The sequence below is a fragment of the Amphiura filiformis genome, chromosome 3 (genome assembly GCF_039555335.1).
Source record: "Amphiura filiformis chromosome 3, Afil_fr2py, whole genome shotgun sequence".
Classification (NCBI taxonomy): Eukaryota; Metazoa; Echinodermata; class Ophiuroidea; order Amphilepidida; family Amphiuridae; genus Amphiura; species Amphiura filiformis.
Window position 1 is genome coordinate 61,526,259 of NC_092630.1, and position 13,757 is coordinate 61,540,015.

The 13,757-nt window shown below is 36.9% G+C and overlaps 1 protein-coding gene across 1 annotated transcript; it reads left to right on the forward strand.

Moving 5' to 3' along the window:
* The first annotated feature begins 1,256 nt into the window (after positions 1-1,256).
* LOC140147382 (trimeric intracellular cation channel type 1B.1-like) lies at positions 1,257-12,083 on the forward strand. Its single transcript, XM_072169159.1, has 6 exons — positions 1,257-1,479; positions 3,343-3,634; positions 4,712-4,868; positions 5,584-5,768; positions 8,010-8,097; positions 11,537-12,083. Exons 2-6 carry the CDS (start codon positions 3,493-3,495, stop codon positions 11,784-11,786), a joined length of 822 nt encoding a protein of 273 aa, XP_072025260.1. The 5' UTR covers positions 1,257-1,479; positions 3,343-3,492; the 3' UTR covers positions 11,787-12,083.
* The last annotated feature ends 1,674 nt before the right edge of the window (positions 12,084-13,757 follow it).

The following is a 13,757-nucleotide window of genomic DNA, read 5'->3' on the forward strand; positions in this document are numbered from 1 at the left end:
AGTAGATAATACTTGCAGGGATACAATAGTTGTGTGTGAGCATGGTGAAAGACTCATTATTGATTAGGCGCGGACATATTAAAGGCACAGGTCCTTTGCGTGTATAGCAGAAAATTATAATAGAATGTGTGAATAGAATGTTTGGAATTTTGCAACTAAAATACTAACTGCATTCTGCATTATGTATTTATTTATTTATTTAGGCCTATGCCTATTTATTTATTTACTGACTTATTTATTTATTTTATTTATTTGGTATATTAGTTAGTAGGCCTAGTTAGTAATATTCCATGATAGGCCTACGTCGGTTTATTATTGATTGTTGATAACTTGACAACTTGATTGATTGATCGATTGATAGTCATTTCACATTATATTCCTAGTTTATAGGCCAATTTGAATAACATCGTACATTAGATAAATAGACCTATCAGTATTGATTTATTCTATTCAGCAATATCAAGGATTACTATCAAACTTCTCATAGCTGATTGTCAGTTGGCTCAGTGGTAACGCAGTAGGTTTTACAACACCGAGGTCCCGGGTTCGATTCCCACCTCTGCCTATTTTTTGCAAGGCTGAGAAAAAATGAAATTTCTGGACTGCAAACTTATTTGGCGCGCGATCTGAGCTGGTCCTTTTCTGGTGGCTGTGTCTGTTACAGGCACACTCCCTCTGCATCCAAACCAGGTTCACGCTCATTACACCTCCCTTAATGAGATATAGTCACTTTTTTGTACTTTGTGCACTTAACCCTCTTGTTTTACTTCTGGATATCGTTTGGAGTCAAATGATTTTTCATTTTAAAGCTTATGATATATATTTTCTAAACACGAAATAAAACAAAATTGACTGCGAGCCGACTTTACAGCCGTTTCGTGGTAATATTCATAAACATATTAAATCGTTTACCCCTTTGGTCAATATCGAATTGGTTTGTGGGTGACTTAGCTTGGGACCAAATTGGCAAATTTTGATATTTGTATTCGGAAAAGTGCACTTTTTTGTCGATTAGGCGGGGGGGGTGACAAGTGCGCCGCACCACCCGCACCTACCCATACCCCACTCCAATTTTACCTCAAAATCATTATCACATTCAACACAGGGTCTGATTCAACATGCATTCATTTATACAAGCACCTCCCCGGCGGTGTAGCAATTATAGCGCATTTGCCGCATCAGAAAAGCGCCCAATTAGAAGCCCAAATATTGATACGCTGATTCCGTTCAGATTACTCTACTTTTATTTAGTGATGACCTGTATTTTGATTGACGATGAACCTGAATGAACTGACTTGGTGTTAAATTACAAATACCTTGGCAAGTATGCCTAGTATTTCTGCACACAGATGACAGCATGCAGCAGCAGACTACCTGGATAGCAAGCTATTGACGTTTACCAGGGTTGGTGGTGTGAATATTTGATCACGGAGACGTAGACGATGCCGATCTCTTGATAAGATCATGAAAATCGAAATGGTAAGCTTAAATTTAGAAAAACAGATGGGAAACGTGTACGTACGTACGTGTTAGTCATTATCTATCCGGGTATCTATCAACATGAACATGGCCTGGTCAAGTGCCACGTAAGACTTCCACATGACTAGGTAATAATGGATGGTGCCAACTCAATGCATTTAATGTTTCAAAATAGTCTGATGATAGTTTAGCTGTACTATATTATTACTAGCTTTATTTTAATTTTTATCATGTTTATTTTAACATGCAGGCTTATTTATATAGGCCTACACCATGACACACTGTCACTGAGTGGCAGCACCAGAATTTATTTGCCAGAGGGGCCCCGGGAGAGGGCATCATTTTCAGATCATTGCCATGAGGGGCAAAGTGAATTTTGGGACTATATAAGGTCAAAAATCATGAAATCTCCTTAGACTGAAATTGCAGTGAAAGTAAATTTCTCATAAATTTGTTTTGGTTCAGATCTCTGACTGAGGGGCATTTTCCTTTCACTTGAACCCCGGGCTTGAACCCTGAAAATACTAGTAAAAAGCAGTATTTTTCAACTTTTGATGGTGTATAAAAACCTTTGCCCCCCTTTTGATGTGCCAACAATTCTTTGCCCCCCCATACACATGCAAGATTTTGGGGAACCCGAATTTAAAACTTTTAAAATTGTCTTCACCTTTTTATGGCTTAATATAGAAATGGTGCCCAAAATATCTGTGCCAAAATTGCTTTCCCCCTTTTGACCTGTCAAAATTGCTTGACCCCCTTTCGACTTGCCAAAAATGCTTGCCCCCCTTTTGGCCTGCAAAAAAATCTTTGCCCTCCTATAATTCACCAGACCGCGGGGTACACATAATTATTGCACCACCCCTAATATATGCCCTCATGAAACTTTATTTTTTCATTTTATTTTTAAAACAAATTAATAATCAGCTTTCATTGCCATTGGCTTTAGGATCAGATCATTGTGTCTACAGCACTAAGCAATGATTGATGATTATATAAGAGTTATAGGCCATCAGGAAGTGAAAGTTTACCACCAGGCACTACCGCTGACTACAAGAAATGGGAAGTGAATTTATTATTTTAGTGATTTAAAATCATCATGGAAAGTTAATGTAATCCAAGACAATTAGAATCAATTGTGCACTTTGTTATTTAAATATATACATACCGTATATTTATTTATATTATGTATGTGACCCATTACCATGATTACATTGAAGACTCTCCATTTAAAATATTTAATAAAGAAAATATTTTTAAAATGAAAAATAATATGACATTTGAAGCCCAAGTATTACAATGTCTTAGTATTTATCACATAAAAAAATCAATATTTTTGTCAATGATTTCATTTTTTAAAAGCAAAAAAAAAAAAAAAAAATTAGGAGCGATTGCCGAATAGGGTGCAACTCTACTAGTCTTATTACAAGACTGCCCTACCCCAACCCTAACCCTAAACTCCGTAAATGAGAACTGGACTCAAGTACCAAATATTATTTTTATCGTAAGGCACAGATTTTCAGGTAATTTTGTACCTGGGTACCCGACACATTTTTCAAGAGGTAATCGGGTACCGAAATTGAAAAAAAAAAAGGTTAGGTTATTTAATTTTTTAGGTTTGGAGACTTGGAGTGTCCCTGGACCTAAAGCTAAATGCTAGGATCATTCATGGTTGACCTACTAAAAAAATTTGTTACGGTACTGTAGTGTTTTTAATATGCAAAGTGATAATTTGTGTTCATGTCATACTCTATTAATGATTTCAAAATGGATACAAATTCAGTGCATTTTTTGTGAGAATAAAATTATAGCAGAATGCTAAAAGTGATAATTATACATACATGTGCTTGTTTTCTTCTTCTGCAGATTATGTAGCCAATCACCACATCTGATAAAACACCTGCATGCATAATTACACCACACCCTAAGCATTCTGGGATACATCATTTCAAACCGATTGAAAAATTAATTAATTAAAAGTCATTGAAGCGAGTGCTGCCAATATAAGACGTTGTGATGGCTCAAGCCAGTGTAGATATACTGTTAGGGTCTGTGCTGGCTGCTATGGACAATTTTGGCAGTTTACCGTTGTTTCCATTATTTGATTGGGCACATTTTACGCTGATGGTAATCGATCTGAGGAATGATGCTGGATCGGGTAAGTAGGGGTGATTACACCCAGTATGTTGAAGGCTCGCTATGTATAATGTAATATTCTTGAAAATAGGATTAAGGTTCGCTATGAGGAGTATGAAATAAGGTTTGCAATGTTGATTCTCACCCTACCTAACCATATATTTGACCTTATTTCATTTTTGACATGTATAGTGAACCTTTGATATACAGGCTTTGACTTTTGAAGAGTGCGAGTGCAATCACACTCCTCCGCACTCCTTAAATGATCATAAGGAGTGCGATTTATCACACTCCTTAATCTCTAAGCTTATATCACATTTAAGCAATCACACTCCTCATTCATAAAATAGCACTCCTCACAAGTTTGAGGTGTGCTATTTATCACACTCCTCAATTTTTTTAAACTCAAAGCCTGGATATATACATGTAGTGGGTGGACACTGGACACCATTTGTTGGCAAAATTAATTGAGTTTATCATGTAGGGTTCCTTGAGCATAAAATGCAAATTTACTAACCTCAAAGCAGGGTATGTATTGGAATTTATCCGAATACTGTGCCATTTAATTGTGGGGAGAGGGCGTTTCAGGGGTCAGTTGTGGGGGAGGAGACAAATAATTTCCAGTGTGCATCCGGTCCAGTATGTCCAGTCTCCCAGTGGCATGTACATGTATTATGCCAAGAAATATTACAGGGAATGTGGAGTCTTGACACTGACCTGCCCCAAAATTACATACATGTAACTTGGACATACAATAAAGTCAAATTTACACTGTTTTGGCCACTTTAATTCAAAGTTGAATTCTGGTGTTAAACAGACCAAAAAGAAGATATTGTTAGTCAATTTCTGCTTGGCAGATAGAGTCTGAAATGCCAATGCGGGGGATTGATGACTAGTTATTTTAACTAACATTTGTAAGAAGGACAAGATGACAAGATTCAACTTGGGTTTTACATGTATTGTAAGTTACAGTAACAATATGTAAATCTGTTCTTGTAATTGATATTGCTAAAATTTAATGAATACTAATTACATCACACTTTATGTACCGGTACCGTAATTTTGTTTTTTTTAATCATTTTTTGTTTGTTTCTTACAGGTGCCAACGCCTTGAGCAAGAACCATCCCTTAGTCTGCTGGTTCTGTGCCATGCTCTCCTGTTTTGCTGGTGCTATTTTCGTTAATTTTCTCCTTGGTCAACCCCTCCTGTACTTTTTTAACAATCATGTACGTGTTGGCTTAGCAACAGTAGTTTGGTAAGTTTATCATCTTAATTGTTTACTGGTCTGACACCTGATTATGAGAAAGAAAACAATACAACACAATAAACCAAACTAACATAATATTGCATAACTTGATCTTCCTTCTGATATTTGAAAAAAAGGGCTATTTCTGAAGTCAAAGCCGTTGTGTTTGTTTTTCTTAGCGCATCCATGTCAGCTGAAACAGCAAATTCATTTTTTATTTCTCGTTTGTTTTTATAGTTTTTTTGCCGTAAAATCATGAAATTCTGAGACGTGTTTTGAAGAAAATTTAATTGATTCGATACTTGCATTGTTTAGGTATTGATATTTGTAGTACTTGAATTGTGTAAATCAACCACAAGTTCATGCTGTGTACCTTTGAACACTCGAAAATTACATTTTAACTGAAAATTAAGTAAAAATCTTAAAAAAGAAATGCATTCCGCATTTGTTTTTGAAACTGCCTTTGAGACATAGCAATAGCATTATTTAATAATCAAGTTATCTCAGTTTAGTTGATATCTACATTTTACTAGATACATAGCATGAGTTGAAATCATGCTTGAAATTGAAATTAATAGAAGTGTGGAGAACACATGGGCCCGTAGCACTGTATGCTGTAGCAGCAAGATTTGCTGCACTTGATTTTGAAAAGATAAAATATGACTTGGAAACAGTTGAGATATGCTAAACTGACGCACATTTGCTTCCCATTTTTGTTCCACAGGTATTTAGTATTCTATTGTCCTGGTGATTTGTACTACAAAACCATGACAACCCTGCCAGCCAAAGTCGGTCTTGTACCTCTTAAGGAAGTCATAAGAGCTAGGAAGGTCGCCAAAGGGGTCGTGCAAGCCGCAGACATGTATCCAGAAGGGTATTTGATAATGATTATTATTGGTACGATTCAAGGTTAGTGTCTGCAGTGTCCCCCAACTAAAGAATGGTTTGATACTCCAAGCTAAACTTTGTTCAACCTATAAGTGGTGACTTCAAGTTTCTATTTAAATGCCATAATATGGGATTCTGACAGCCATTTTGAAAAGAGTACCCTCACTGTTTAAGCCAGGGTCGACATTTTTGCAGACAACATCCTCCGACCAATTCCCATATGGGTAAGGCTTCCAAAAATAGATTTTAATTTTTTTTAAAAAGAGACAACTCTTTAAAAAAAGTTGTCTCCAAAAATCCCTAGGGGTAAGAATTTTGGTTTTGAGCTCAGGTGTTAATAGTGGCTTGATATAGTGCAAAACCTACGCAAAGTCCTTTCATGTACATATATAATGTCGTTGTGGGCAGAAAAAAACCTCATGTGTCATTGGGCCCTGAACATGTTTAAAACAAAAACTCCTATGTTACCTGTTGTCAGTTTTGTTTTAAACATGTTCAGGGGCCACAAGCACATAGGAGGTTTTTCCTGCCCAACGACGATGTGTGACTGGCTCGCGCTGATATGAACTTATAAATGCAAGCGTAGGTTGGGACTTAATTGACATAACAAACGCTGAATACTTACAGGTTGAACACAGTATAGACTAAAAAGAGAGATGTCTGACAATGCACCACAGCAACATTAATACTGTACTAAAATTGGGCTATTCCATTTAAAATCCACACTACCCCTGTGGAAGATTTTGGAACTATGAATTTCAAATGGAATGAACACATTAGCAGTACCATTTGAAACACACCCTCCCTCAGTGGAAGATTCAGGCTGAATCTTTATCAGAGGGTGTATGAAATTCAAATGGAGCTGCTAAAGTGTTCATTCTGTTTGAAATTCATACTCCCACTGTGGAAGATATTTCCAAAATCTTCCACAGAGGTACTGTGGATTCTAAATGGAATAGCCCAATGCATGAGATGTATGGACCTGATAGGCTGCAAACATAAAATGAATGAAATTTCCTTGTTCACCTGAAGCACTTTTGGCTGGAATGACCATTAATATGCACTGACATTGCACTAGTTTTGACCCGTTTGGCATCAGTTATGCCTTTTGTGCATGGATACATTCCAACCTCTTTTATCCGGCCATGATGGGACTAAGCATTGGTTTGATAAGCGAAACTTCTGGATTAGTGAATTATGTGTAATTCTGCATTGAATGTCTAAAATGTTGAAATTGGAACAATAAGGTCTGATTTCTCAAAACGTGGCTATTGGTCAGCATTCTTAAGCCAGCAGGCTAACCCTACCAATGTGTATGATGTACAATGTGAAATTGTAAGCACTGGTATAATTATATAGGACTAATTGGGCTTAAGCCTGATGTCTTAGGAAGCCTGACCACTAGCCATGCTTTGAGAAACTGGCCCAAAGAAATTACTTCATATGGGATGTACAGTACACTGAAAAGATGGTATTTGATTTAACATAGTGCTGTGGCACAATAAAGTGATGTACAGTCCAACCTCTCTTATCCGGCCATGATGGGACAAGCATTGGCCGGATAAGTGAAAAATCTGGATAAGTGAATTACATGCAATTATGCATTGAATGTCTGAAGTGCTAACATTGAGATAGCAAGAGGTTACTCAAAATGGGGTAATAACACTGAAATATGGTATTTGAGTTATGTATGCCACATAGTTATGTCCTTCTAAATGCTTCTGTGCATGAAATCAAGTTCTCGAAATATGAAAAACATGTTTTTCTATGAAAATCACATATCCGGATAACAGAGAGATCCATATAAAAGAGGTTCGGATAAGAGAGGTTGGACTGTACTTCAATTGCTTCAGAGCATGAAAATAAGGTGTCATGGCATTTAAAAACATTTTTAAGCCAATCAGAGACAACTGCATTTCAACGCAGTAAATACGCAATGTACGCTTAAAATACACTCTCGTCAATTTTCAGGAAAAGATTATAATGCACAGATCATCACTGCGCTTTGAACTGGACAGGCATGCGCATTACAATGTACACATTGACAATGACATTAACCGAAAAAATGAGTTGCCATATTAATATTTTAATTTAAAATCATAATAATGAGAAGACACAAATATAATTGTATGCACAAAGATTTAAAGCATTTTTTCAAAACAGTTGAAGGTGAAGAAGTTTTCCTCACATGTACAGTGGAAGAAAGCAATATCTAGTACAGAAGTGGGCAACATTTTTATATCATTGTTCTTTGTTGCACAGGTACTGGTAGTATGTTAATGCGTAATGTTGAACGTCTCTTGCGTGGTGTCTTCGACAAAGCTGGCAACGAACTCATGAAGCCTTCATTGTAAGTTGACTACAAATCCAATTCAATTTAGTTTTGTCAAACATCATCAGAAGAATCTATTATGCACTATATACCTGTTTCTTCTTTCAGGGGGTACTACACCCCTGACCAATTTTGTGCCTATTTTTGCATTTTTCTCAAAAATTATAGCGCATTGGTGACAGGTACAATATGTGTATTATAGGGGCAAGGAGTCGGACTACAACTACTGCACTGGAAATTTTATTTCAGCACAGACAACAGTTGTGGAGTTACAGTCACAAATGAGGGAAACCCAATATTTGATCAATAAATCAATAACTACTTGCCTTGAGTTGCTGAATTTTCAGTGCAGTAGTTGTAGTCCTTGCCCCTATAATATGCATATCTTACTTGTCACCAATGCGCTATAATTTTTCAGAAAAATGCAAAAATAGGCACAAAATTGGCCAGGGGTGTAGTACCCCCTTAATCCTAAACCCACAAAATACCACTGGTTGGGTGCCTCTCCTTACAGGTCACCTTCGGCCAAACTCCCTCCTTCAAAAAGCAATAAAATGAAAGATGACAATTTTCTTTAAAAAATGATAGTTCAACCATGTCTGCAGGTTAAATAATTACAAAGTTATGACCAAAAGTATGTCGCCTTATTGCCCAAATTTGCATTGGCAATTGCAATTTTTTGGATTGCAAAAAGTTTGTTCACCTCCTAATATTGGCTTGCCATTTAGCATGATTCGACATTATCCCATTGAAACCTGTGCATAATGACATGGTCTTTTAAACCATTTTAGCTCAAATGAGCTTTACTTTCATGATGTCTAGTTGCTTGTGTGTGGTTATTTAGGCATCAGTGAATACACCCTACATTAAGGGATCCAAAATGAGCGTTTATTGCGTTTCGACAGTATTTTTTTGTGGGACATGAGAGCACCTCAGACCTATCGAATTGCATTCTGAATACTGAAGCATGTCTTTTCTGATATCAAATAATTTTCATTTTTTAAAATCACAATATAATACAAATTTTATGACAAATTATAAAAATTTGATATTTTTCAAATTTTGATATATAACAGTCCTCGGTAAAATATATCAATCTAATGATATATTTAAAGTGTATGTAGCAGGGAGGAAAAGCCGACGGTCAATTGAAAATTCGACCTTTTATATTGAAGATATGGATTTTTTCCCCAAAAGACCTTATTTTTCTTTGGTGTTTTGGGAAAAAAATCCATATCTTCAATACGAAAGGTCAAAATTTTCAATTGATCGTCGGCTTTTCATCCCACCTACATACACTTTAAGTATAAATCATCAGATTTATAAAGTTTACTTCAAGTACTGTTAAATATCAAAAATATCAATTTTTAATGATTTGCCATAAAATGTGTATTAAATTGCGAATTTCAAAAATCAAAATTATTTGATATCAGAATGACATTCTTCATATTCAGAATGCAATTCGATATGTCTGATGTGCTCTAATGTCCCAAAATAAATACTGTCCAAACGCTCATACCCCAGCCCTTAAGAGACTTTACAACATGAGATTTATAAAGGATAAAAATTAATGTTGAATTTTCCCTCATATACGCTTGCACAGTATACTGCCAAATTTTGCTCACATAGCATGCCATGGTGAACAATTTTAGAGAAGGTTAGCCAAAAAACACCATTGAATGCATCCACAAGATTTATTGGCTATTTAAAATTATTTATATAGCACTGGTATGATTATCCCAGAGGTATATTCTCTGAGAGAGGCTTACCTGTTGCCACTGCTCCCCACCCATTACAGAGCTGACAACCACCAACCCTGCCCTGTGTCATATGGGTTTAGAGTCCCCCTGAACATGCCTGCACTCACAGGGGGTCTCTATTTTTCCCTGTGTCCAGGGGTGGAGCCTTATAGCCTACATGTAGCTCAACCTGTGATCTAAATTAACCCTAACCCCATTAGCTCAAACTGTGATTTTAATTATTATTATATAATACAAAGCTTTTTAATACTGCATGGTAACACCGTACAAGATATTTTGATACTGAATGGGCGCACACATTTTGCGTTGTCGCTCGCAATTTGTAGCGCATTATGCGGCATACCTCTCGCATGGAGAGACCAAAGCAGGCGTAATTGATTGAGTTACACAGTTTGTTGTTTTGTACCGCCGGCAAACATGATGAAAATGATTACACTAAACGACTGGATTCCAAATTGGACCAGTATCCAGTATATATGTTTAGTTTGATACTTTAATGCTACTCAAAACGCATAGAAAAAGCTTCATATTATATAATAATAATAATATTGGATGGCTTTATTTCGGGTTATATGAGAATATACTGCACTTGCCATGAATGATATTCAACTCGCCGCACGCTCGTTAAATATCATTCATGGCGGCAGTATATTCTAATACAACCTCAATGCCATCCAATATTATATAAATCCTAACCCCATTATATATTACATGGGTACCTCCCCTTTGGCAGAGTGGGGCCAGGCAACACAGAGGACACCTCCAAACAAACCCAATAGGGTTAAGGCTTGTTAGTGGTGACTGCTTTAGTACAATTGGCATGTTGACAGTGAAGCTATGTGTGATGGATCAGGGTTAGAATTAGACATAATTATGTGGCAAAAAGTTGCAATCAGTAGTTCCGAGGGTTATGTCAATTCATATACAAGAAACCATACTGTTGAGAAATGAATCAATTTGACGTGGCATTTGTGCAAGGTATAGCCCTAGCATCATTATGCAGAGAGTATTTTTTGCTGTGTTACCTTAAAAGCAGAGCTGGAAACTCAAAATATCCCCCCAAGAGGTATTTCTTAATTTTCAAAGCTTAAATTTCCTTCCAAACACTAAATTTCCTGGGAATAAGGTTCCTAAATTTCATGGCAATAAGGCTCTCATATTCCTCATTGACTTTTCCTGGTTGCTCAATGGATATGCCCAGAAAACAATCAATTTTGTGAAAGTGAAACGTGAAATAACATAATCTGATTAGAAATGCTAAAATTAATCTCATACCATAAAGGTTCGCCTAATGGTGCTATGGAGTCCCTAGACACAAGTCAGATTTTAGTCACAACCTAAAATTGCCCTCCCGTCAAATTCCCATCAGCAAATAAGGATATAGAACCTTAATTCTTGTTTGAATTTTACAAGGTGGGAGCTCTCTATTTGCAGATGAAATTTTCCCCAAGGAAAAGGAGGCCAAGTGTGCCATTAGGCGAATCTTTACGGTACTTTCACATCACCACCAATCAGTTGCCTGATGAAGTACAATGGTTTTGGATACAACGTAGAAAAGCGAGTTGCAAATCTCTTTTCAGTATCAGATTAAAAAAAATAATGTCTTGTTCAGTTTGTTACTGTTACACACAACAAAAATAGTTTACTTACTTGAGCATTTGTCTTACTAACATCTTAATATGTTTTACAATTCACAGCGCCTTGAAAGCTTATGCTCTGAATAGCTGTCTCATGGTGCTGCAAAGAGAAGGACTTCTTGGTATTCCATTCTCCCATCTCCTTCTCTACATCACTATCGCTATGGCAACAATAAAAATCTCAATGCTGCTGTTCCATCTACCAGACCCATTCAGTTATGTGGAAGCCACCATCAGACCGCTGCTATTTGGTAAACCAATCAGTGCCGCTGCTGAGGAAGAGAAGAAAGAGAAAGCCAAAGCCGAGTAGATGAAAGTAAAAGGTTTGGTATTGAATTGAATTCTTGTGAAGAGTAGAATTGTTTTTGCAGTGCTCTTGTCATTTTTAAACAAAGATTGGTTTACAAGACTTGCAAGAATGGAGTTAATGTTATTCATGTGGTGTATTTTAGATCAAGATACAGAATGACCTTTTAAATCCAGTCTGATTTTGACACCTTTACTGGTAGCTGTGACCATGGATGAAAAAGATAACAGACCGCGTCCAAGCAGTCAAAAGTTTCAGCAACACCCGATAATGAGGGCCGATTGTTCCATGAAATGTGACAGGCAAGAAACTGCTACGCACTTAATTTTATGGTCTATCGCATAATCCGCAAAGCTCTACCACGTATACGGGAAGGCAAGCAACACTGGCGTGATTGTTAGACCTGGCACGATCGAACAATCAGCCCTCATGAATATGCAAGAATTCACAGCATAGGGACTTTGACTGTTGATACATGGTCTGTAGTAGTCTGTGGCTGTGACAATGAACATCAGATCCGATTTTGACACCTTTACTTGGACATTGGACTATTCCAGTTAAAATCCATACACCCCTATGGAAGACATGACCTTAATCTTTCACACAGGGAGTGTGAATTTCAAAAAAATGAGCCTACCTGAATGGGTGGCTCTATTTGAAATCTACACCCCCTGTAAGGTCATGTTTTAATTACATAGGGGGTGTATGGATTTCAACTGGAGTATCCCATTTTGGAGCAGACAACACTGAATGGGTGACTCCATTTGAAATCTACCCCCCCTGTGTGAGAGATTAAGGGTATGTCTTCCATACAGGGTGTATGAATAGCCCATTGGACATCAGATCCAGATAATAGGGTGACTGCACACAGGTATGATCCCACATCAATGTGAACTTCTGAGATACGGATCAATGTGGACTACTCTTGTGTACGCAGACAACATCGCAACATGTGGGCTGTACGACATCCATGCACAATAATCAATATTGATTACTCTTGTACAACTAACGCGCTCACTATACATCGGTTTGCTTCAAGTTCGGTAGTCGCAGCGATGCAAGCGTGCTGATAAACCTTGTACATGTGCGTGTACGCTATACACAAATAACTTTACGCACACAATTCAATACTGCGGCCAGCGAAATTATGCATATACATCACCACCGAACTTGAGGTGAACCAAATTATACGCATGCAATCATTTCCCAAATGTGGATCATAGTGCCCATGCAGACAGTTGCTATGCTTGATGCTGATAACAGTGGTATACATTAATGCACATTATCACAGATCTCTGTATGAGTTGCCCATTAAATGCACCTGGTCCTGTAACCTGTTTAGTTTAACTATATCAGTGGCTTACCTGTGTGGCTTTGGAGACTAAAATCCCACAATAATTTCTCAAAATCAGCCTCATTTATGGCTCTGTGGGCATGCAAAAGAGCTTTAGCTCTTGGGGTTTCCTGATAGCTTTGATCAACAAAGTGGTATGAATATGATTCCAAAATAGTTACAGTGTAATTCTATGATGGTTTGCACTTACACTTGAATAGGTTGTGAAAGTACATGATTGATCAAATTATATACATGAATTCAACTCCAAATCATTACGCTAAAAATCAGTTCAAAAATCAACTCTTTGGAATAAATTCAACTTAAAATTAAGTCTGTAAATTAATTCTATTCAAATGATTAATACCACAAACATGAAATATGTTGACAACTCTGAATCTCTTTACTAGTATATTATATATTACAGGTTATCAAATCATGGTAAAAAGTTTGTTAATGGGGGTGTTAGTAGAACACATATGATCATTATGTGGTTTACAAATATGAAGAAAACTAAATATACTGTAATGTACTTGTACAATTTCCGAAGGAAATTTCAACTTTTTACATATCACTTGTACAGTACTAGACAAAAGGGACAGTTTCGGTAGCCATACTGCAGCATTAGTCACAGTCAGTCA

What these genes read in the sequence shown, in the direction of transcription:
- LOC140147382 (XM_072169159.1), top strand. Translation starts at nt 3,493, where the DNA reads ATGGCTCAAGCCAGTGTAGATATACTGTTAGGGTCTGTGCTGGCTGCT. An exon ending in TATTATTGGTACGATTCAAG is followed by an intron (nt 5,769 to 8,009) that starts GTTAGTGTCTGC and finishes TTTGTTGCACAG; the next exon opens with GTACTGGTAGTATGTTAATG. An exon ending in GAACTCATGAAGCCTTCATT is followed by an intron (nt 8,098 to 11,536) that starts GTAAGTTGACTA and finishes TACAATTCACAG; the next exon opens with CGCCTTGAAAGCTTATGCTC.